General features: G+C 42.5%; 1 protein-coding gene and 1 long non-coding RNA gene across 2 annotated transcripts; one reads left to right on the top strand and one right to left on the bottom strand.

Annotated features, from left to right (window-relative positions):
- Nucleotides 1-600: 600 nt before the first annotated feature.
- Nucleotides 601-5,316, top strand: tent5ba (terminal nucleotidyltransferase 5ba). Its single transcript, XM_082550791.1, has 2 exons — nucleotides 601-1,154; nucleotides 3,488-5,316. Exons 1-2 carry the CDS (start codon nucleotides 1,005-1,007, stop codon nucleotides 4,514-4,516), a joined length of 1,179 nt encoding a protein of 392 aa, XP_082406917.1. The 5' UTR covers nucleotides 601-1,004; the 3' UTR covers nucleotides 4,517-5,316.
- Nucleotides 5,141-8,700, bottom strand: LOC309716775. Its single transcript, XR_014279514.1, has 2 exons — nucleotides 8,615-8,700; nucleotides 5,141-7,172 (listed from the first exon to the last, which is right to left on the bottom strand). It is a non-coding gene; the product is annotated as an uncharacterized lncRNA (long non-coding RNA).
- Nucleotides 8,701-22,776: the final 14,076 nt, after the last annotated feature.

The following is a 22,776-nucleotide window of genomic DNA, read 5'->3' as shown; positions in this document are numbered from 1 at the left end:
CTGAATAATGGATGTAGTTTGTCACGTATTTCCCAAATTGGGAACTGAAAGTAAGAATTTGCAACATAAAAATTAATTTTGCGCTCCTTCTATTGTTTGTAAATTACTACTTTTTTTTTGTTTAGACAAAGCAAAAAAACAGAGCTCGAGTAAGAGCTACTAGAAGATATACAACTGCTGACAGCTAGACTGTTTTAAAGAGCCACAAGCCAAGAAGGAATGGGTATGAGAGTGCTTTTATCACTGCAAAGATACAAAGCTGAGTCCGCAGAGCTTCCAGGAAAATCTCAGACTTCGTTCGGTTTTTTTTATGATTGCTCTTAAGGCTTGCATGATCATTAATTGCATGATCAATTGGACAATATAGACGCAAGCATACAGCAAAAACATCCTGTATGCTCTGCAAATATTTCCCCATGAAGAAATTTGAAAAGGTTGCAAGGTGAAATGCGTGTGTCGTGTTTGCACAACTGTAATCTAATCTATGACATATCACTAATAGCTAATATTTCTAGCAGCACCGGAGCTGAAGCGATGCAGATCCCAGGAGTGTTGGTTTGAAGGAAAACCCTGATGGTATGCGGGGTTGCACCGCAGATGGAGCAGAACTCACCGAGCTGTCAAGTACGTCACATGAAGGGTGTTCCCTGCGGGCAGGGCAGGGCATCCATAATCAATGACCAAACACAGCAGCCAATCACAGGGCTCATGCTAATGAGGAGCCTTTAAACCCTCTGGACCTTCGCAGACTGACCGGATTTCAGCAGCACGCACAGAGAAAGGAGGAAACTGCGGCTCCCACTGAAACATCCACATCTGAGAAGAAACTTTTTTCCCCCTTCTTTCTTCCTCTCCGGTCTTTTGCCTCCAGTAATAATATCCGGATCTGCTCACACAGGAATTATCGCACTTTGAAGACACCGAGCTGAGCTGGGAGGAAGCGCTGATTCACACTCTGCTGATTTCTTTCTCGGGGTGGGGGGGACTTAAAAGTTCACAACGCCATGTCTGGTGAGTCGGATCACAGTCGGCGGTTCTGCGTGCTGTCTTGGGATCAGGTGCAGCGCTTGGACTCGATCCTGGGCGAGGCTATCCCCATCCACGGCCGAGGAAACTTCCCCACGCTCTCCGTACAGCCCCGCCAGATTGTCCAGGTACCAAGAGAGAATTAAGAAAAAATAAAATGATAAAATGTTTCACTTTTATATTGACAGCTCAATTTGAGCCAAATTCATGATATTTAAATTATTAATATCAATCAGGACCTCTCAGTCAAGCAACGTCTTTTTTTTTTAAATTAAAAAATCGTATTTTCTTCTTTCTAGTTTCATGTGAAATACTAATGGCACAATAAACTACCACAAAACAAACAGTGCTGTACTCTGTTGAACACTGGAAACCCCTCACCGTCCTCTGGTGGCCTACTGATCCATTCAGGATGTAACCCTCTCGGTTCCTTGGCTCCCTCCTTGCTTAATTGTATTTCCATAACATAATTTTGTTTGCTTTGTTTCCTCATTCTGGGGCTAACTTTGCGTTGCTATTTGGAGCAGTGCTGTTTATTCCTTAGCAGATTACTGTGTCAAACGTTCTAAAAGTTTCCTGCATGTCTGCTTACTTCATCCTTTTGCTTTGTAGCATTTAATGTTGATTTACTGGCACATAAAAAGTCAAAATGCAGCGTTGGTTTCCGTCATATTCAAACAGCAGACAGAGGGAAACCTGTTATATGCTGGCTTTAGCATGGCCCTGAACGGCTTCCACATTTCCAGCCTCTAATGCATTGTGGCTGGATCACGTTTCACTTCCCCTGTGGTGTATCTGAGTTTGTTGGCAATGCATTAAAGTGCTGAGAAAATCCCATGCTAGAGTTTCAAAATGTGCATACAGCTGTTAAAGAATCCCCCCCCCCCCCCCCCCCCTTCTGTAATTTACTCACTGACATATTCAAGATGAGCTCAGCAAACATGCGAGCCCAGGAGCTTGATGCTTGTGGTTGTGGAAAAGATGAATGCTCCATTTAACATGCAGAAAGGCCTAAATGCAGGTTTGAGACCCAGATGAGGGGACTCTCAGGCTTGCTCTGGACTCATGGAAACCCCGTAGAATGCATCTATGATTCATGTAGGGAAAGCTAATGAACCTCCTGGCAAGATGTATAAAGTAAGGCTATTTATCCTTGTCTTTTGAATTGATCTAGGTGAGTACCTTTTATGCTATGCATCACACAAGGCATGAGTGAGTGTGGGGCTTTGTCTAGCTGCGGGGTTGGAGGTATAAACATGCTGTGTCCGATACAGCATCATGAAGCCCTGCAGGAGTAAGAGTCCCGCATCAATTAGGATAACAGCATATGCTCTGCTCAGGGTTTATGAATGAACAACACACATTTTCACATGCCCTTTCTTCATTATTATTTAAAGAAAGACCGACTAGTTCAGATGGAGCTGGAGTCTTTCTGGAAGGATTTGATCCTAAGCCAGCAGAATAATACCTGGGCTTCCAGGGGAAGCGAGGGGATCTTAACTACTCACCTGCATCCAAGCATGTAGGAGCAAAGGAAGGAGTTCAGTGTGGGGCTGAGTGAATTTTACTGTGATTGGCAGATCAGGTTGGTCACAGAAGAAACTAGAAACATTATCATTGCTTCTAAATGGAATTTGAACCCAATTGGAGCTTCTTTATGGCCAAACAACTGCAACGCTTCTAGGTTTCAGTTATAATTTTGTTCCTCCGCCGTGTGATGGGATGACTTGTCTTCAAGTGTTTGTCAGTCTGTAGCCTGACCCAGTATGTATAAATAGCACTGTCATGTTATCTGATCACCATGGGAGGGATTGTCAACAGACACTAATCTGACAGGTTAGTGCCGGTAGGAAGATTTAGGATTGCATGCGAGGCGTAACAACTAATTTGTGTAGCAGGTTCGGCTGTTTCAGTTCCCAAAATGCTGTGACGTCAAAGTGCCGCTAACACATTTAGTCAGCTAAGCACATATTTACACTCTTATCCTAATCATCTCTAGCGTCTGTCACTTTAATTAGGCATATGCACAGCAAACTTCCCAAATAGACTGACGGATAGAACAAGGAAGCTGCAGCTCTTACCACTCGACTCTTTAAATATTTCCAAATGTTTGAGAACAGAATGTTTTATGGCGCATGTGGGGTATCATTTCCCTTTGGGCATGTAAGCGCAATCAATCTTTGATGACTTATTTGAGGACTCCGACCCTTCCCTTCGCACCTAATAGCGATGATGTAGATGATCCTTTTCAGATGTGGCTACACAAAGAGAAGACTCCTGTGTTTAAATATGTGCTGATCACTGGAGCAAAGGAAAGGCTATTGACCCTTAATGCCAGCTATTGATTTGACTTGAGTCTTTTTAAATGCCATTTTTGATCCTATGAAGCAATTACCTTCGCCTCCTGTTCAAGGAAACTGTATGTTATTAATAAGATTGTATTTGTCTCGTCCCTGTCCAGGTTGTGCGAGCGAGGCTGGAGGAAAGAGGTGTGCATGTTAAGGATGTGAGGTTGAACGGCTCGGCTGCCAGCCACGTGCTCCATCAGGACACGGGACTAGGCTACAAGGATCTCGACCTGATCTTTGGCGTGTCGCTGAAAGATGACCAGGCCTTCCGTCTGGTGAAAGACGTCGTGCTGGACTGCCTGTTGGACTTCTTGCCAGCCGGGGTCTCTAAGGAGCGCATCACAGCACTGACCCTTAAAGAGGCCTATGTGCAGAAACTTGTGAAAGTCTGCAATGACACGGACCGTTGGAGCCTCATCTCGCTGTCCAACAACACAGGCAAGAACGTGGAGCTTAAGTTTGTGGACTCTTTACGGCGGCAGTTTGAATTCAGTGTAGACTCCTTCCAGATTTGCCTTGATTCTCTGCTCTTGTTTGACCGCTGCTCTGAGACGCCCATGTCTGAGAGCTTTCACCCCACCGTAATTGGTGAAAGCGTGTACGGGGACTTCAAAGAAGCTATGGAACATCTGTGTCAGAGGACCATAGCTACTCGCACCCCTGAAGAAATCAGAGGGGGTGGCTTGTTGAAGTACTGCCACTTGCTCGTGCGAGGCTTCAGACCCTCGTCAGAGGCGGACATGAAACAGATGCAGCGCTACATGTGCTCGCGCTTCTTCATTGACTTCCCCGACATAGGTGAGCAGCAGAGAAAGCTCGAGGCTTATCTGCAGAACCACTTCGCCGGGATGGAGCACAAGCGGTACGAGTGCCTCACGACTCTGCACCAAGTAGTGAACGAGAGCACAGTGTGTCTGATGGGCCACGAGCGGCGCCAGACGCTCAGCCTCATCTCCATGCTGGCGCTGAAGGTGCTGGCTGAGCAGAATGCTATCCCCACGGTAACCAATGTGACCTGTTACTACCAGCCAGCGCCGTATGTGCAGGACATAAACTTCAGCAACTATTATATTGCACACGTGCAGCCGCCACAGGTCGCCGCGTGCAGTGCTTCATATCAGACGTGGCTGCCCTGCAGTTGAGCTGGTGTCAGGGCGCGGAGGTCACTGTGTCTCCACTGCATCGCTCTGTCCAGGATGTGGACTGAAAACAAACAATAATGAAACCCATTTGCCAAATGTGACTTTATAAAAACAATCCTGTACTGCTGTACATCTGATTGAGCCGACAAGTTTTTTTTTTTTTTTTGGTTTTTTTCTTCATTTTTTAATTTTTTTTTTTCCACTTGTTTTCTCTTGCAAGAGAAGAATCTGTAAGATTGCTGGTCATTTCTGAGATGTAGCGATAATATCTTTAAGTATTAAAAAAAACAACTTTGTCAGGTGTGCATTTTTGAGGAAGCAGACGATGAAGCTGGTGGTGTTTTCATACCCTGGCTTTTATTTTGTTTTATTTTTTAAATTTCATACGGACCAAAGATATGTAGTTTTTCTTTTTTGTTCTTTGTTCTGAAAGGGAATGTAATCACACTCCCAAGTGCCTTAAAAAAAACGACAAACAAAAATCCCACAATGTTCTGAAAACATCTGTAAAGTGAGAATTGTGCATCCAGTGTTTTCTAGATTACTCGGTTTCTCTGCATTCATTTTTGAGGGTGTGGTTTTTTGGTTTTTTTTTTTGGTTTTTTTTTTTCTCCCCCCCCCCCCCCCCCCCCCCCTCCTTTGGTATTGTGGTTATTTTCTGCTGGCCTGTAATGATTGTTGATATTTTAATCTTTGGTTTTTAGGACTGGTCATTGTCTGAGCTGCTTCAAAATTCACACAGTTGAGTTTTTATATTGTTACGTGTCCACAATAAACAATGTGCTTTGGCCAAGACGTGACACACAGTGACTCAAAAGTCTGTCCTCTTTTCCTCTCGGTGTTTGGTCCCACGCTTGATCAACTGATGAGTTGGTTCGTTTGCAGTAACCAGGACCATTGAAATGCATACACTGTTGGCCGGAGTCACTTGCATTTGTTAAACTGGGGCTGAGGATCCATTACAATCTGAGGACATGAACCATAAGGAGGCTTTTCTAAAGCACAATGGTTGCTCTCTGTGATACTAAAGCTTTATAACAAAGGCTGGCTTGTTCTCCCAACCCATGTTACTGCTGGAAACGCAGCCCAGTTTGCTTGACTGATACTATATCCATGTCATTTTGTCTGAGTCAAAATCAAAAATCCTTAAACACATAGGTCTTTCTCTTTTTAAACACTGAGTGACTGAGCCCGTATGGATTCATAGCAGACCACAGATCTTCTTATTTGGGCCAATAATTACATCTACTCAGAAAACTGAGAACAAAAACATCATTTTTGCCATACCGGGTATGTGACTCTCACGCATGTGTTCTTGTTTTTTAAACAGAGCTACTCACGCTGATGCTGAAAGGCAGAATTAGACATGTGGTATTATTAAAGCGATGCACAGCCCTGTCTTTGCATAAATCTGTTAAATGCAGGGTATTGGTCTTGGTCACAGAGTCAGGTCGCTGTGGAGTAACAGTGCTGGAGCCAAGATAAAGTACAGTTAGCCTGATCATTTTTGCAATATGAAATTATTTTACTTGTGTCTTATCTTTCACACATGGCCAGAATAGCCTGTTTAGAGACTGTGGACTCCCAGTGCCTTCAAATCCTTAAAGTCTTGACGTTCTGTTCCACTCTGCATTTAATCATTAGTTATTTATCTCTAAATCTTTTTTTTTTTTTTTTTTTTTTTTTGGTACAGTCTTCCTTCCATCATCCCAAACTGGTTGCGGTAGAGGTCATCATCACACACTGGTTTGTGGTCTCGCAACTATGGTGGTCCTGAGAGGTCAAACACTCCATTGAAAGCAAGAAATGACAAATGAGAAGTTAGAAACAGACTTTCGGTCACAATGCAGAAAAATCTGTTTAATGGTACATTTGACTCTAAAATATTATTTTCCACAAGATTTATTTATTTATTTTTTAGCTCTGAGTGACTTGAGCGTAAAATCACTTACAAAATGTTTCCTGGTGTAATAAAGTTTGACATTTAGGGGTTAAAGTCTCCTTATTTAAAATTATGATGCTACTTAAAGGACAAAATATAACATTAAAGGTTCTCACAGATCTGATCTGTTTATAGTTAAACACCGCCAACCAGATTTCTTCCTGTTAAACGGGAGTTTTTCCTTCTCACTGTTGACAAGTGCTCGCTCAGAGGTGGTCGTCTGATTGTTGGGGTTTCTCTCTATTATTGTAGGGTCTTTACCTTACAATGTCACGCACCTTGACTGTTGTTGTGACTATATAAATAAAATGGAATTTAATTGAGTTCAGTCATTTTACAATAAGGGCAGGGGTAATGCAGTCATGTTTCCTTGATTTTCATTGGTAGACGAAGCATTTAAGAGTTGAGTAAGAGATGAAGGTTACAGGGGAAACATGATGTTATGGTTCGCACTATGCCTCAATGCAAAAAGACCCTGGGTTTGAATGCACCAGTCTGCTGAAAGCTTTGTGTGTGGAATTTGCATATAGGTACTCTAGCTTCATCCCACACTCTGAAGACATGCATGTCAGGTTGCTTGTGGTCCTTGTTAGCCCTGCAACAGACTGACTCCAGTGCAGCCGCCACCCTGAATAGAATAAGTGTTTACCATCGCAGGTTGCGAAAGGGTTGCGTCCTCTTAAAGGTGCACATAAATAAAGTGTTTTTAAAAACCTACACAATGAGCGGGTGGAGGGAGGTTTGGAGTCTTCTCCCACCCCCATTCTCTGCGGCCTGCTGGAGCGGGAGGGCTGGTAGGAGGAGTTGGCCGTCCGACTGCGGTCTGGAGTGTGGGGCCTCCCTGCTGCTGCGGAGTCGGGGTGGTCTGCCTCTCCCCACCGCAGGGAAAAGGGTAACACCACCTGGGTCTGGGTGCAATTCCCCCCTCCAGGGGCAAGGGTACCTAGACCCGGTTTGTAGAGTACGCTTGGGGAGTGTGATTGTGTGTACAGCGTCTCTTTATGTCTGTCTCCACGTTGGTTGAGTGTGGAGTGAGTGCATATGAGAGCATGAGGGTGGGAATGGATGTTTGTGTCTGTGTGTGCCTGTATGTCTGTGTCTATATGTCAGGTTGGGTATCAGACGCCACCTCTCTGGGGACACCTCAGGCCCTCCAAGGTTTGGAGGCCTATCTCCACCCACCACCACTTCCCCTGCCGGTGGCAGACTCCCTCAGGTGTCGGTGTGTTGGTGGTTCTTTGTGTCTGGGGGTGGGCGTCCGGGTACACACCGGCTCACTCCTTGGCGGCCGCTTGTCGGGGCCTGGGGCCTGGGGCTCGCTCGGGCCCCTTTGGAGGTGGGGTGCCCCCGGCCTCTCGGCCTGGGGCTCGGTCATTCAGGCACAGCTGGGGGCCGGCGGAGCTCACGGGCGCGTCACTGCAACTCCCCCTGACTTCTGCTCCGCGGCTGCTGGGCGAGCCCTCATCTGGGACTCTCCTCAGCTCTTACTGGAACAGTGGCGCGGCTGCCCCTCTGTTGGTCTTCCATGGTCTCTTGTGTTCTGGGGGCCTCTGGATGTCTGGAGTTTTGATCTCCTCCATACCCGCTTCACACCCTGGAGGACGGGGCTGTGGCCCCCCCACACTCCCTAGCAGATCATTACATGGAGAAACCTTTGGAATGCAAGCATGCTGATCCACACAGGTATGCACACATGGGTATTCACAGACGCGGACTAAAGCTTTCTTGGCTGCTACCTCAAAGCACACTGTGCGCTGTCTATCTTGCGTGCTGCACAATATCGTTTATTATTTAGTAAATATTGATATCTATGACTAGCTAGTTTATTGTGATGGTGCTTTGTTTTCTCTATTATTATGTTGCTCTTTGTTGTTTGCTGTCTCCTCTGTTTGTTTTTTTTGTTTGTTTTTTTTTTTTCTCCATACAGGTGACCCAGGAGTTCTTTTTTTTTCTTCTCTCTCTTCCCCCCCTTCTCACCGTCTCTTCTCCCCTTTGGTTTTCTTTCTTTCTCTCCCCCTCTTTCTCTCATTCATTCCCCCTGTCCTATTTATTAAAAAAAAAAAAAAAAAATGACAAAGGATGAACTGAAGCTCTGCCATCACGTAATGTCGCATACTGCTGTTTCTGATGTCATTTAGAAAAAAAAAAAAAAAAACCTACACTCTTCATTCATTGTCTTTTCTGCATTCAACCCTGAACATGATCATCTTTTCTTACGCTCTATAAAATGAGAGCTTCAGGAACATTGAAATTTAAGAGCCACAGAGTTACGTTTGGTGTAAATAGCAACAAGCTGACTGGAAATGATTTCTTGCTGGTTTGAACTCCTCTCCAATGACAATCCCCATTAATCTGTCATGATCACTGGCCCTGCTTGCTCTGGAACACTGTGTGCTCTCTTTTCTTTTTTTTCATTTTTTTTTACCCGCGATATATTCACCACACGTCCCAAAGTGTGCGTTCATTTCCCATTCCTATAATGTTTGCACACTAGTCAAGCGGCAACACAATGGTTTCAGTGGTTCTAAGGTCAACATTAATCCTTGTGTGAAGATATTGTCAATGGCTTCTAGCTAAAATTCTGACCTGTTATGGTATTATCATATGAAACATTAGATTATATGAAAGAAAGGAAAAGTGAGCTATGTTGCTGATAGATTTATAATAATAGTGGCAGTGGTTGAAATGAAACATTTTATCATAGAGATAACAAAGCAATTTCTGTGAGAGATTTAATTCAGGCTTTAATTAGGAGTTTGTGTGCGGGCTGAGGTTCTGCACACGCCTGTGCAAAACCAGGGTGAGGACAGGACAGAGACGCAGTAATGACAGAGATTTCGCAAATTTCTTGCCACAACACAAATCAAACTCACCCTGTCCTGGTATGTGTGCTATTATCTCGCCCAAGAAAGGGTTTATTCGCCTAAGGGAGCGATTATGAAGTCCCACTAACCCATTATCCGCAGGAAGTTTCTCACTCTGTACCTCTTTCTGTTGTTGTTGTGTACTTTTGCCTTCATGTTAGCTCTGTGATGTAAAACAAAAATTTAAAAGCGGGTCACACTGATCTGACTCAGGGATGTGGATATGTTTTAAATTAGGCTGTACTTGGGGAGCACATGACTCTGTGGATGTGACATCATCCTCAGGGTGCAAAAGGGAAACACATGTCTCAGTTGAACTGGATGATTGGAGCACACTGACAGTGCAGCTTCAGCTGGTGGAGATATGTGTTGCGGTCTGTGTGTTGCTGGTTGCTGGGGTACAGTGCTCAGAAATCCATGAGCTCAACAAAAGTTCTGCACGAGGTGAATTTGTCCGAGCGGCTCTGATCTCTGCATCCCGTTTAATGCACTTTAAAGTGTCACCCGGTTAGGACTTTAAGCATGTTGCTACCAAAATGACAAGTTTCAGAGGGGTGGTTTACTCTCTGCTTAGAAAGTGTTTTATGAGCATATTTCAGAAAAGCCGGGATGCTGTGTAAAGTGTAAATAAAAACAGAATGCACTTTCAAATCTCATGAAGACCCCGTATTATGTTCACAGCAGAACATAGAAAGCACATCAAAGGTTTAAGCTGAGAAAATGTATCACATTAAGAAAAATACTAGCTCATTTTCTATTTGATGGCAGCCACATGTAACAAAAAGTTACGACATTATCATGGTACATCTGTGCACCCTGTCAGTAAACATCTGGGAACTGAGGAGAACAGCTGCTGGACGTCTGGAGAGAAATGCCGTTCCATTCTGGTCCTATGAAGGATTCTTAGCTGCTCAACAGTGCTGGGTCTGCTTTCTCACGTTTTTCATCTCCATTGTTTTTATTGGGTAAAAGTTGTCAACTGCAGGCCAGTTCAGCACCCTGACTCCTCTAACATGAAGCCATGCTGTTGCAATAAATGCATAAAGCATTATCTTGCTGAAATATGCAAGGCCATACCTGAAAAAGACATAGCCTGGATAGGAAACCTGTATTTGCCTTTCAGCATTGATGGTGCCTCTTCAGATGTGCAAGCTGCCAGTTCCATCGGCACTGACGCACCCCAATACCTTCAGAGATTGAGTCGTTTGAAGTGCTCATAAAAAGCTGGATGGTTCTTCTGCTCTGTAGCCCAGATGACACGGCATCTGTGCTTTCCAAAAATACCGACAAATTTTGATTCATCCGACCACAGAACAGTTTCCTGCTTTGCCTCAGTCCATTTTAAAGCTAATGAGCGACGTAGCAGAAACGGCAGCATTGCTGGATCATGTTCACATACAGCTTCTTTGCAATGGCAGAGCTTTAATCTGCATTTGTGGATGGCACGGTGTTCACAGGAAGTTATCTTCCATGCAGTGATTTACATCACAGAATCATTGCTGTGCTGTGCTGTGCTGCCAGGCGGCCTCAAGGCTGATTTTTGACATTATCCCTATGGCGCAGCAATTTCTCCAGATTCTCTGAGTCTTTTGATGATATTTGAATGCAGATGATTATATATTCATTCTTGACAATTTTTTGTTGTTGAATGTTATTTTGAAATTGTTCCACATTTTAAAGATGCAGCCTTTTTTTTTTTTACAGATCTGCCTATCTTTACTTCTGAGAAACTCTCTCTAAGATGCTCTCGAGCCAATCATGTTACTGACCTGCTGCCAATTAACCTAATCAGCTGCATAATGTTCCTCCAGCTGTTTCTTTTATTTGTTGCCCTCATCCTTTGGGGTCTTTTTTTTTTTTGACATGTTGCTGGCATCAAAATCAAAATGAGCTAATATTTATCATGAAATAGTTTAAACATTTCAAATGTTTTTATGGTCTAATGTGACTAAAATATGGGGTTATTAGCAAATATCTTCTTTTTATTTTCATTTTACACAGCGTTCCAACTTTTTTGTGTGTGGATTTAGTTTCTTTTTTAGATTTTACACCAGAATTAATGAATAAATAAATAAATGAATAAATAGCAAGCCTGCAATTATTAAGTTGCCAGATCTGGAAACACAAGGTTTTCACAATAAGAAGATGAAGAAATGACAGTCTGCCCTGACTTTTTAGCCCAGACTAAAGTTTTTCACAGCTGACTAGGTATCTTTAATAACTTCAACTTGCTCTTAAACTCCCCAACACATTTCGAAGGAGAGAAGCAAGATGTGGATTCAGGACACTACTTCGACCAAAGCTGTGAATCATCAGAGTGGCCTGAATGATCGTGTACATCTGTATGTGCATTTGTTTAGAGAGTGATGTCATTATGGGCTGGTGGAACAAACTAGAAAAGCCAACGCAGAGTTTAAAGTGAACAGTCTGGGTTAGCCGGCTAAAGGACGGGGTAATCTGAAGGAGCGTGTCGAGGTACAAAGATAGCTCACAGGAGAGGAATAGACTCTATGATTTCACCTCAGGGTTCAGGGAGCATGAGTTGTCACCACAGCTGCTGGAGAGGCAGAAGTGTGAGAGACACTCACACACACAGGGGGAGACAGCCCTGAGCATTCCTGGCATTACAGCCCACTGACAAACAATCCTAACTTTATCCAGTGAGCCGGTCCAACTGAATGGCTACAGTGTGTAGAGTTTACCCACTGAGAGGGCCACTCTGTCCCCATCCAAACATTATGATGTCTCAGGTGGGACTGTCAACTCATTTTATTATCAGCAATTGATAAGCATTTAGTCAGCTAAATTACTACAATCACTGCTAAAATCCTCTTTCAAAATTGCATTTAATTTTTGCAAATAAATCTCCCGTGTCCTGAGATTTAGTGCATAAATCTCTTTAAAGATTTATGCACTAAAGCACATTCATAAATCCTAAGAGAAACAAATAAGTGTCTATAAAAATAATATTATAATAAAAAAAGTTCTGTCAGCAGGAATTTAAAAGATTTGAAAGCAAACGTTACCACTTGTTTCATTCAGCTATAAAAATGATTTTATGAGAACACAACGACACAACACCCTTCAGTATGAGGCAAACTATCGCCTGCTATTTTGCAACCACACGCCCAGTCACGCACACGAAAAAATCCACACTACAAGGATGCCGCATAATTTATACTGTTGTTGGGATAAAATGTTACATGTTACTAGTAAAATAAGCAAATACTGTAAGATTATCTGCATTTTTTTACTAATATTTGGAATATTATATTTGGAACAAAGGGTCTGAAGGCCAAAGACTACACACAAAAAAACAAAGTGATCTCACAGGACCTCGCACTGAGGAGTGGTGATTTGAATCAGCCTGCAACAGGCTACAAAGTAATAGTGTAGAAATAGTTCAGATGAAATCAGTGTTTCACAACAAACTGTGATGTGCCAAAAGACAAAACTTTTGCTGGGTTTTGGTAATGTTTACCTGCTTCAGTAGCTCATCTTTGAACCATCATCAATGTCCCATTTCCTCTACCTTTTATAAGTATGCACCACCTACTGCTCTTACTGGACTAAAAAGGATGACACATTTGTTGTAATTCGAGTTATGGCTGATACTTAATGGCACAGGATCATTGATGTGTTTGTCACAGCCAACTTTCAAACCTGACAGTTTTTTAAGCAGAGGTAAAAATGTTAATTTTGTGATTTTCTCCAGTGTCTGTTAAATAACGGACCAAAGATGACTAACACGGGGCGTGTTAGTCATCTTTGGTCCGTTCAGTCTTACTGGATGAATTTGGAGGCTTTTTAAGATGGAAATGTTCAGCCTGGGAAATGGTCTATAATCTCAGAAATAATATTAATTTTGACAACTACTATTTAAAAGCAACTGGGCGAACTTCCATCTTCTGTGGAAGTTCACATGATGAGATCAACAGCTCTAGACGAGCCACCAAATGGAGCTTGTGGTGGCAGTTTTTCTAAAATTTATATTTCCAAGATTTTTCATGTGAGAGCCCATCAAGAAAGCTCCTTTCACTGGTGTCCTCCTTCCCGTCGCACTCTTCATCAACGCTAGCCGAACATCCTCGCAGGAGGGGGTTTCCAGGAGGAGAGGCGGGTGACGCATGCGTACCTGGTTCCAAACTGTTGTGGATTTGTTTACCCACAGCCCAATAAAAGTCATTGTTCCACATTTCAAGTTTTCCACGTCTCAAAGCAGATCTGTATTCCCAACCACCGCCGCTGTCTGGCTGCTCAACCCCCACAATCTGCCTCCTGCTGCGAGTGGCTGGAGTTTTTTGGCTACCAGTTTGCTGAGCACATCAGGCTGATCTGGTTATAATAATTCCATGGCTTTGTGTTGATATTAATGCGAGCAAAATCATTAAACGCTCCACGTCTTGGTGTTGCTCCAAGGTCATTGGAGAACGTCTGAGGATGGCAGTTTCCTCACTCAAAACCAACATTTCTATCAAACTGCGTTTCTTCTCCATCTAAAGCTGAGATCAGATGGAAAACGAGGCCTCGTCAAAACACATGAATCACACATTTGCTTTGGCAATGCGCATTTTACTTTTACTTTTTTTTGTTCCAACCATGTCCATCTGTAACACGGATCAACATCAGTATCGGGACTCTCAAAGAAATCATTTGAGTTTAAAAAAAACTTTTTTAAATTGTAAGTTTTCTTTGAGTTGACATGTGAATGACAATGTTTTGAAATCTAGTAGAACATTGGTTTTCACTGATTTAGATCAGATTTGGAAACGTTGCTTGACAAACCGTATTTCTTTCAATTAAAAAATAAAACTCAATCCATCTTCACTTATCCGAGTATAAATTTCATAAATGGCAGAGGCTGTCAGAGGAAGAAATGATTCCAGATGCATGTAAGAAATCACACAATTCACTTGAATTAATTTTAAGAAAACAATATGAAATGAGTTTGAATGAGACATTTAATGCTGAGAAATCTGTTCCTGGTGACACAGAGTGATGACTCCCAAGATAAAACTTTTCTGGTCCCTGGGATGAACACGACAGATTTTCCATTTTATTACTTGAACGCCTTTCGAAACATCCAGCCACACTTGTTAAACAGTCAAAGGGGAGTGAGTTATGAGCATGTAATAGCCATTGTGTGTTCCAGCTATTCTGTTGATAATTTTAATTCTTGTACTGTCGAGCAGTTTTTACAGTGAGACATAAAACTGAGCAGTTCTCTTTCTCATGAAATCATTTTGTCTCGCCACCAAAAAGGTTTAAAGTTCATTGTTAAAAGCTGTGACATGAGCAGGAGAACCCCAAGAAAAATAACTATTCGAAAACACAATTTTCCTTTATGCCACAGAGTCTGTAACTCATCATTAGCTGCTTTTTCAAATACCCAGCTGACACAGTGTTTCCTTATTCATAAGAGGATTTAATATTTGAGTTATCCAGTATGCTCTGTTGACTTTGGTCAGTCTGTTGAGTGCTTTGGACGCTGTGTTTTCCAGTGCTTAGATATTTATCTCCCTGGCAGGAAGTGAGGACCAGAACACATAGATATGAAAACAACTTTCTTCATTCATTGGTATCAGGCTCATTGGACACAAGACTGTAGAGACTAATACCATCAGATCTGGACAAAGTAAGGACAGGGGGCACATGAGGATTCAGTCGTGCTTTCGCTGGATAGTATTAGCATGGCTTTATTTTAAAGGCTCTCCTCCACAGTATGTTGTTTGTTCTATCTCTCTCCCATCACCCCCAGCAGGTTGCAGCACAGGGGTAGGCAACCTTTCTGATGATGAGTGCCATCTAAAATTTCCTCAGAAGTCAATGTGCCATATGATTGCATTAGCAATAAATCATAACGCTCTATATGAACAGTTACACACTATATAGAACAACTTTATAGAATTATTTGTTCGCAGATGTTGGCAGCTATCAGCGAATAGCTATCAGCTATTTTGAAACCAAAAAAAAGACACTTTTTATCCATAACAGCAAATTAACTGTACAACAGAAAATGCAAATGTCATTTATGGTCTCTTTGCTAGATCCGCCCCTGCACAGTTACCAGCTGTCAGCTACATAGAAAAGGATCCTGGTGTTACTTGTCTCTCAGAAACAGTTCATAACTTCCCTTCAACTCATTCATGTGACCTAAAAGGTAAACCTGTTTCTCCATCACCTGTTCAGCTCTGATGATCCAGTAAGGACATCTCCTGGTTTCATCTTCATGTTTCCCTCTCATCAGACATCCAAACCGATATCATGACCAGCAGCTTTTACAGCTGTGGCTCCAGCAAACATCAGCTGATACTGTCACGGATTGCCGGGGCAAGCCGTGTGGAATGTAGGAAGGACCCAAAAGGCAGCGGCTCTGGTGCAGGTGAGTGTTTATTAACAGGGGTGGGTAAGTACAAACAGCGGTGGCGACAAAACATGAAACTGGAAATCTAAACTGGGTAAACTAATAAGACAAACCAGAACGAGGATGCAGGGAGGTCCGGAGAAATACATATGGGAAGACGCAGGGAGACCAAGGGGAAACAACACAGACGAACCAGCAATTACTAAGACAGAAAATACAACTTAAATACACTCAGAGAACACAGGGAGATTACACACAGGTGGGAAACACAGCTGGGAGTGATTAACATAACGAGACTAGGGAGGCAAACTGAAAACACTCACATAAGACGCAGACCTTCACAATAAAACAGGAACACACGGGCAGAACAGAGTAAACACTAAACAAAGGAAGAACAGAACCAAAATCGAAGAGAAAACACAAAATGCTGGGTCAAAAGGACCCAGGATCATGACAGATACTAGAAATTAATATTAAATAAATTCTAACAACAGCTGATCAAGCTTAAACGTGCTGCTGTTGTTTAGCACGACATCCGCTGGTTTCCTGTTTCTGGCGCAAAGTGGGCGATAAACAAGCAGGAGAGAAAAGCCGATCAGCTGATCATTGATCAGTTTCATGACTGAAGTAGAAACAGGAGAGGGAGGGAGAGAATGAGAGAAGAAGAGGCAGCTGACAGCGTAACGACAGAATAACTCCAGCTTTGTGTCTTTTTCCATTCTAGCTGAAGTCCCTGACAAACTGTTCCTTTGCGGCTCAAAACGAAACGCGTAATATTTTCTCTGAATGAGGGACGATTCCGTTTTTTACGGGACAGTTGGCAACTCTACTAACTAACCTTATGAATAAAATAAAGTTCACTATCAGTAACATCATAGCACCCACCCAGCTTTAATATAAACTCCGTCATGCTAGCTAGTACGCAGTACAAGTTATTGTAACTGACGGTAAAAAGTCAGCACAACGAAAATAAACTACATCTAAACTTGGTTTATATACTTATATACTTATACTTCTTACCTGAAGTTCAGTTCACCTGACACTCGGACCGGCGGCCACCTCGGGTCTCTGCTCCTCCTGCCTCCCCTTCCCTCATCCACCTGCTGACCTCTGTGGAAGCTCCCCCATAGCCACCACCAAACAACTGAACAAGTTATTTTTACACATGTGCCAGCATCTGGCCAATGCACCACCTTTCGTTGTTTATACCGTTACACACACACACAAAAAAAACATCGGCCCATAAAAATGAAAAATCACCATCGGCCCACCGGGAAAATACCTGGTTTCCTAAGGAAGGGGACACATAAATGTTAGAGATTTTCTGTCAGTCACTTGTGGTGAGCTGTGGTCCACTCAGGGAGCAGCATCAGATATGGTGACACCAGGAAACCAGTGAAAGTGATTAGGAAGGTTAGCTCTGTGATTGGCTGTGATTAGTATTATAAATATTTCATAATAATTCAAAATATCATCAGAAGTATTTCCCAAATATGGGCTAAATGAAATATTTCACATCTCATTATCATCATGTACCATAGTTAACAAGCTTCTATCTTTTCTTAGATAGTGTAGACATTACATTACATGGATTTGTTTAAAACTTTAAAGCAACTTAAATGTTTGTTGCAGTTCAGACATTGAATCCTTACTGGTACAATTAACTGACCTGAAATGAGGTTTGTCCACCAGTTAGTGGTGAAACTGATGTGATTCTCCTACAATTTATTTTTGTTTTCATTGTATTTAACAGTCTTCTCTTAAACAGATAAGTAACAAATAACTACATTTTCAACGTCATTTAAAGTTTCAGGGCGAGTAACACAGCCCTGCTAAAGCATGCTGTGGCAGACTTATGGTATCCTCTGGCCTTCAGCCAAGTGATGTAACCCAATAACCTGGTTTCCCCAGCTCTGCAGACACAGATTGGATAACATTGCTTTTCCTTGTCTTAATAATCTTTTTGTTTTCCTGTTGCTTCACTGTGTCCTCCTGAGGACAAACAGATATCCTGTATCTGTCTTCGTGCATTCTTAATAATCCAAGATAGATAGATAGACCCCAGGTTAACCTTGGGGTGACCTCTAAATAATAATAATAATAATAATGGATTGCATTTATATAGCACTTTTCGGGACCCCTCAAAGCGCTTTACAATACCACTATTCCTTCACTCTCACATTCATACACAGCTACAGTTGTAGCCACAGCTGCCCTGGGGCAGACGGACAGAAGCGAGGCTGCCATATAGCGCCATCGGCCCCTCTGGCCATCACCAGTAGGCGGTAGGTTAAGGCCATTAAGAGGATATTTATTTCCTCAATAGAAGTTCATTGGACAAAATTCCTTTTCCTCTGGGCAACTGAGTCTCATGTGGAAACATTAAATCCACCACAGACTTGAAATAAGCTAAGCCAAAAGCTGTTTGGATAACTAAGCTCATTTTCTTCATCTTTTTCTTTTCCATATCATATCCTGATTTTCTTGCTTTTGGATGTTAGTTTTTGTCCTGTTAGTTTTTTCTCTCCACAAAGCAGTGGAGAGAAGAAGTTCACGTTAAATAGTCAGTGTAGAAAATATACTGTGACATGTCAGTATGCTGCATTTACTAAGCTACCGTGTAATGTTTCAATTAAGAAGACAGAGAAAAAAGTTTTAAAACAGTTTTCATTTTAAGACAAAGCAACCTGGCAGATGAAGCAATGAAGCTAAAAGAACAAATAACGTAATAAGAGACCAGATAAACCCCCAAAGAGAGAAAAAAAACCTCTCATACCCTGAGATCAAATATAAAATACAAAGTTTAAGGGGTAATTGGTTTAAATAATGTTGTCACAACTGTTAATGATATCATTAATCAGTGTTTTGTTTCAGCCAGTCTCAGAGTGAAGCTGTTCATTATCTTTTGATCAAATGTTTTTTTTCATCATTTTCACACATCTTTTCCCCCAGTTAAGCACAAAAGGCCTACTGACGAAACCACTGTCTTTTTTTTGGTTGCTTTTAGTCATTTTTGCATTTCTTTCCTTAACGCTTGGAGAATCTTATATGTTTCACAAACATGCAGGAGCACAAAGTTCTTGCTGTAGCAGCTTCTTTCCATGTAGCAGATCCTGAAGATCCATTAGGGTTAAGTAATTGGAGACAACTCTTCTGGACATTATGTATGATTTTCCAAAGGTTTACCTGTACTCACTCTGACCTGCTAACTGACATAAGAATAAACGTGGATTTCTGTAAATGGGCATATTCAGTAAGAGAGCACATGTATGCTAACTGTGTCAGAAAATTGATTCTTCTTGTTCTTCTGGCTATTATTCAATTTCAATTCAGTTTTAAATATATAGTAACAAATCACAACAGCAGTTGTCTCTAGGCGCTTTATATTGTAAGACAAAGACTATACAATATTACAGAGAAGACAGAACCAACCCCAACAATCAGATGACACCCTTATGAGCAAGTGCTTTGGCGACAGTGGGAAGGAAAAACTCCCTTTCAACAGGAAGAAACCTCCAACAGAACCCAGCTCAGGAAAGACAGCCATCTGCTGTGACTGGTTGTGGGTGAGGCGAAGAAGACAAGACAAATGCTCTGGAAGATGAAGAGGTAATGATGATGAGGGACATCACAGCAGATGACCTGCTCCCTCTCATCTTAACCCTTGCACCCTCTTCACTCATACCAACATCCATGAACTTTCTCTGTGGTCCTGTTTTCCCTCCTACCTGGCAGCTTCAGCTATGGCAGCGATGAAGCCACAGACCTCCCCCCCCCACCCACCACTCGTGGCTTCATAAACCAGTGTGCTCTTATTGCCTGTCCTAAGCCTGGATAAATGGGGAAGGTTGTGTCAGGAAGGGCATCCGGAGTAAAATCATTGCCAAATAAAAACATCAGCTGCTTGATTAGGCTGCTGGAAAAAACGACATCCTCTCTCAGATCTGTTAACTCTCAGTCACAAATGAGGAAGTCCAGTCCAGACATCAGCAACTGCACTTATGTTATGGGAAACTTTTTAAAAATTTGTATCTAGTTGCATTAATCAGCTGATAAAGGTCTGCCTTACAGCTCTGCTGATAACTTACGCTACGATGTTTAAACAAAGCCAGATGTGCTATTGTGTATGGCAGGAAGAGATACTACACAAAGTTTCCATTCCAGCTTCTCTTAAAACACAGTAGAAGGAGAGTTCAACAGAAAGCTCGGCAATAGCTGCAAATGCAGAGGAAAGGTGTAATAGATTTTGTAGCTTTTGAAATATGGTGCAGTAACTGGATTAGTGAGCATTTGAAAAGGAAATGAGACTAAGAAGGGATTTACACACTAACACAATTCAGCCTGCTAGCATGGGAACTCAGCTTTGTCAGTTTCACAGGTTCATCTAAAGGGCTCATGCACTGGGATGTTTGCAAACAGCCAGGTTCTCCAGCACAGACAGCGGGGATTGAATCCCACCCTCCCATCCAAAAACTGCAGCATCCGTCTAAGCTGCGCTTCCATTCACGACTAACTGATTTGTTTCTGTGTTTTGAAGGACTTTCCCCATCCCTCTTTCAGTCTGCAGTGAGAGGCTTTATGAACTTGTTTGTCAGCATAAAGCAGAAGCTCAAACACAAACGAAAAAGAGCTCAGAGATCAAATCGCAGCCTTTGGAAGAACCACAGGATCTTTTTGCAGACACACTATACAAATGACTCAGTGTCTGTCCAGAGTGCCAGTGTGTAATTGATGGTTCTGGATAAGTTATAGTACATATTTTACATATCCCTTTCCAGTTTTTTTCTGTCTTTGAAGGCATATTTGGAGTATTGACCCTACTTCAATTGCAGACTGAAAGATTTCTTTATAATCTGCACATAAAATAATGCTACATTTTGTTCTCAGAAATTGGGTCAGTCATCTCCTTCTCCTTCTAGTTTATTCACTCATTTGGTTATTTTGGCTGGATTGTGTCTAGCAGTGGCACCACCAGTTATTTTGGTCAAAGGTAGCCTGAAACTGCGGCACCTGCCAAAATAGTGTTGGATATGGCAGATTTGGTGTGTGTGTGTGTGGCGGTAAATAGAGACTTACACACAGCTGAAGGTACAAGGATGTTCTTAAAGTCTTTGGGTGGTCCAACCTCTCAGGGAGCTCGAGCCTACTCTTTGCGAGTGCCGCCACTGAACACTGGTCATTATTAACAGACAAACCAGCCCCACCAGCCTGGGATTACCTTCCAGCCAACTACAGATGTGAACGCCTAAACATTTCTGCCACTTTGTTTTGACATGCTCTATTATAGGTTCTGCATCCTACAGCAGATCCAGAAAAAAAATTGACAGCTAAATGAAATCATTCATTTTCTGGTCTGATGTCATCCAAAAATTGCCATAATTGCCCAGGCCTGGCGTCTCTGGTCTGTGACTGGCAAAGACACCAGTGCTGGGCGAGGTGCACGGAGAGGAAAGCAGACTGTTGGATGTTCCCTGTTGGATCTGTGGTGACTCTTTGTCTATTTAAACTCAAGTGCAGTTATACACTGCACTTTCTTCCATCTGCTCGAAAACTGACATCTCACTTGTCTCCACCAGCTCCTTTGGGTGGGTGGGGGTTCCAACGTGTACCTAAGCCTAAGGGATGTAATCTCTCCAGTGTGTCCTGCATCTGCTCCAGGGCAACCCCCCCATCCCTAAACGCAGTCAGTAACAACTCCACAACTGGAAGACTAAGCTGAACAACACAGGGCCCTATGGATAAGAATAACTCTCCTCACCTGGCCACAGTTTTCATTTTTGCTTCCACCACATTGAAAACTGTACATTAGAAGCTTGATTAAAGGCTCACAACAACAAACCAGAAACCACTTTTGGTAAATATTGTCAGATTTAACCCAGAACAAAATTTCCCTCATATCAAATTTTGAAATACAGATCTATTTAGAATATATAAGTAGGTATACAGTGATGAGAAGAAAGGGTATATTTACTGGGTTTTGGAGAAAAATGTCTTCTTTTGAACAACACAATGTTCTTTTTTACGTAAGACATGAAAATATGCAGGCATAATGATTTCATTATATTTTATTAAGAGCACATTCTGGAACTGCTGGGATTTATTATATGACCACATATAACCACTAAAACCATTTAACACTATCCTCATTCATGTATCATAATTGTTAATTTAATATTCATCAACACTTAGAGAACAAACAATACCTATTCCAGGCTAGTCTGTGCATTCAAAGCACTGATAGGAAATGTCTGTGAAGGTTCTCAGTCATCCAGGTCATCGTAGTCAAAGGAGCTTGCAAAGAAAAGCGTCTGGACTTCTTTAAGTTGCTTGAAGACGTTTCACCTCTCATCCGAGAATCTTCTTCAGTTCTAAGGTCAAATGGTGGAGAGTCCCAGATATAAACCTAGTGGGAGTGACCCCCCACAGAGGGACAAAAGGACCCCCTGATGATCCTCTAATCGCCTGAGCCAAGGTGGGAAACTGGGCGTGGGTCCCAATCAGCCAGAGTTTCGGGTGTGTTCATTGTGAAACCTGGCCCCACCTTATCATGCGAATTCCTGAGGTCAGATGGCCCAGGATGTGAGTGGACGTTAAGGCGTCTGGGAAGGGATCTCAAAACTGGATTATAGATGGCAGAGAGTTGGTGTCGTAAACCCCCGCCTCTGTTCAAAGATGGTCGCTCACAGTGGACATAGATGGCTTCTTTCACTCCTCTTTCAAACCATCTGTCCTCTCTGTCCAAAATGTGAACATTGGCATCCTCGAAAGAGTGTCCTTTATCCTTAAGATGCAGATGGACTGCTGAGTCTTGTCCTGTGGAGGTGGCTCTTCTGTGTTGTGCCATGCGCTTGTGAAGTGGCTGTTTGGTCTCTCCAATGTAGAGGTCTGAGCATTCCTCGCTGCACTGTACAGCATACACCACATTGCTAAGTTTGTGTTTTGGCGTTTTGTCTTTCGGGTGAACCAGTTTCTGTCTGAGCGTGTTGCTGGGTCTGAAATACACTGGGATGTCATGCTTGGAGAAAACTCTCCTGAGTTTCTCTGATACACCGGCTACATAGGGGATGACAATGTTGTTGCGTCTGTCCTT

Source organism: Aulonocara stuartgranti (assembly GCF_965226115.1).
Source record: "Aulonocara stuartgranti genome assembly, chromosome: 11".
In the NCBI taxonomy this organism is placed as follows: Eukaryota; Metazoa; Chordata; class Actinopteri; order Cichliformes; family Cichlidae; genus Aulonocara; species Aulonocara stuartgranti.
This window is presented reverse-complemented; position numbering and strand designations above follow the sequence as displayed.

Excerpts from the sequence above, each read along its gene's own strand:
- tent5ba (XM_082550791.1), top strand. The coding sequence starts at position 1,005 with ATGTCTGGTGAGTCGGATCACAGTCGGCGGTTCTGCGTGCTGTCTTGG. Across the intron at positions 1,155-3,487 it reads AGCCCCGCCAGATTGTCCAG|GTTGTGCGAGCGAGGCTGGA; the intron begins GTACCAAGAGAG and ends GTCCCTGTCCAG.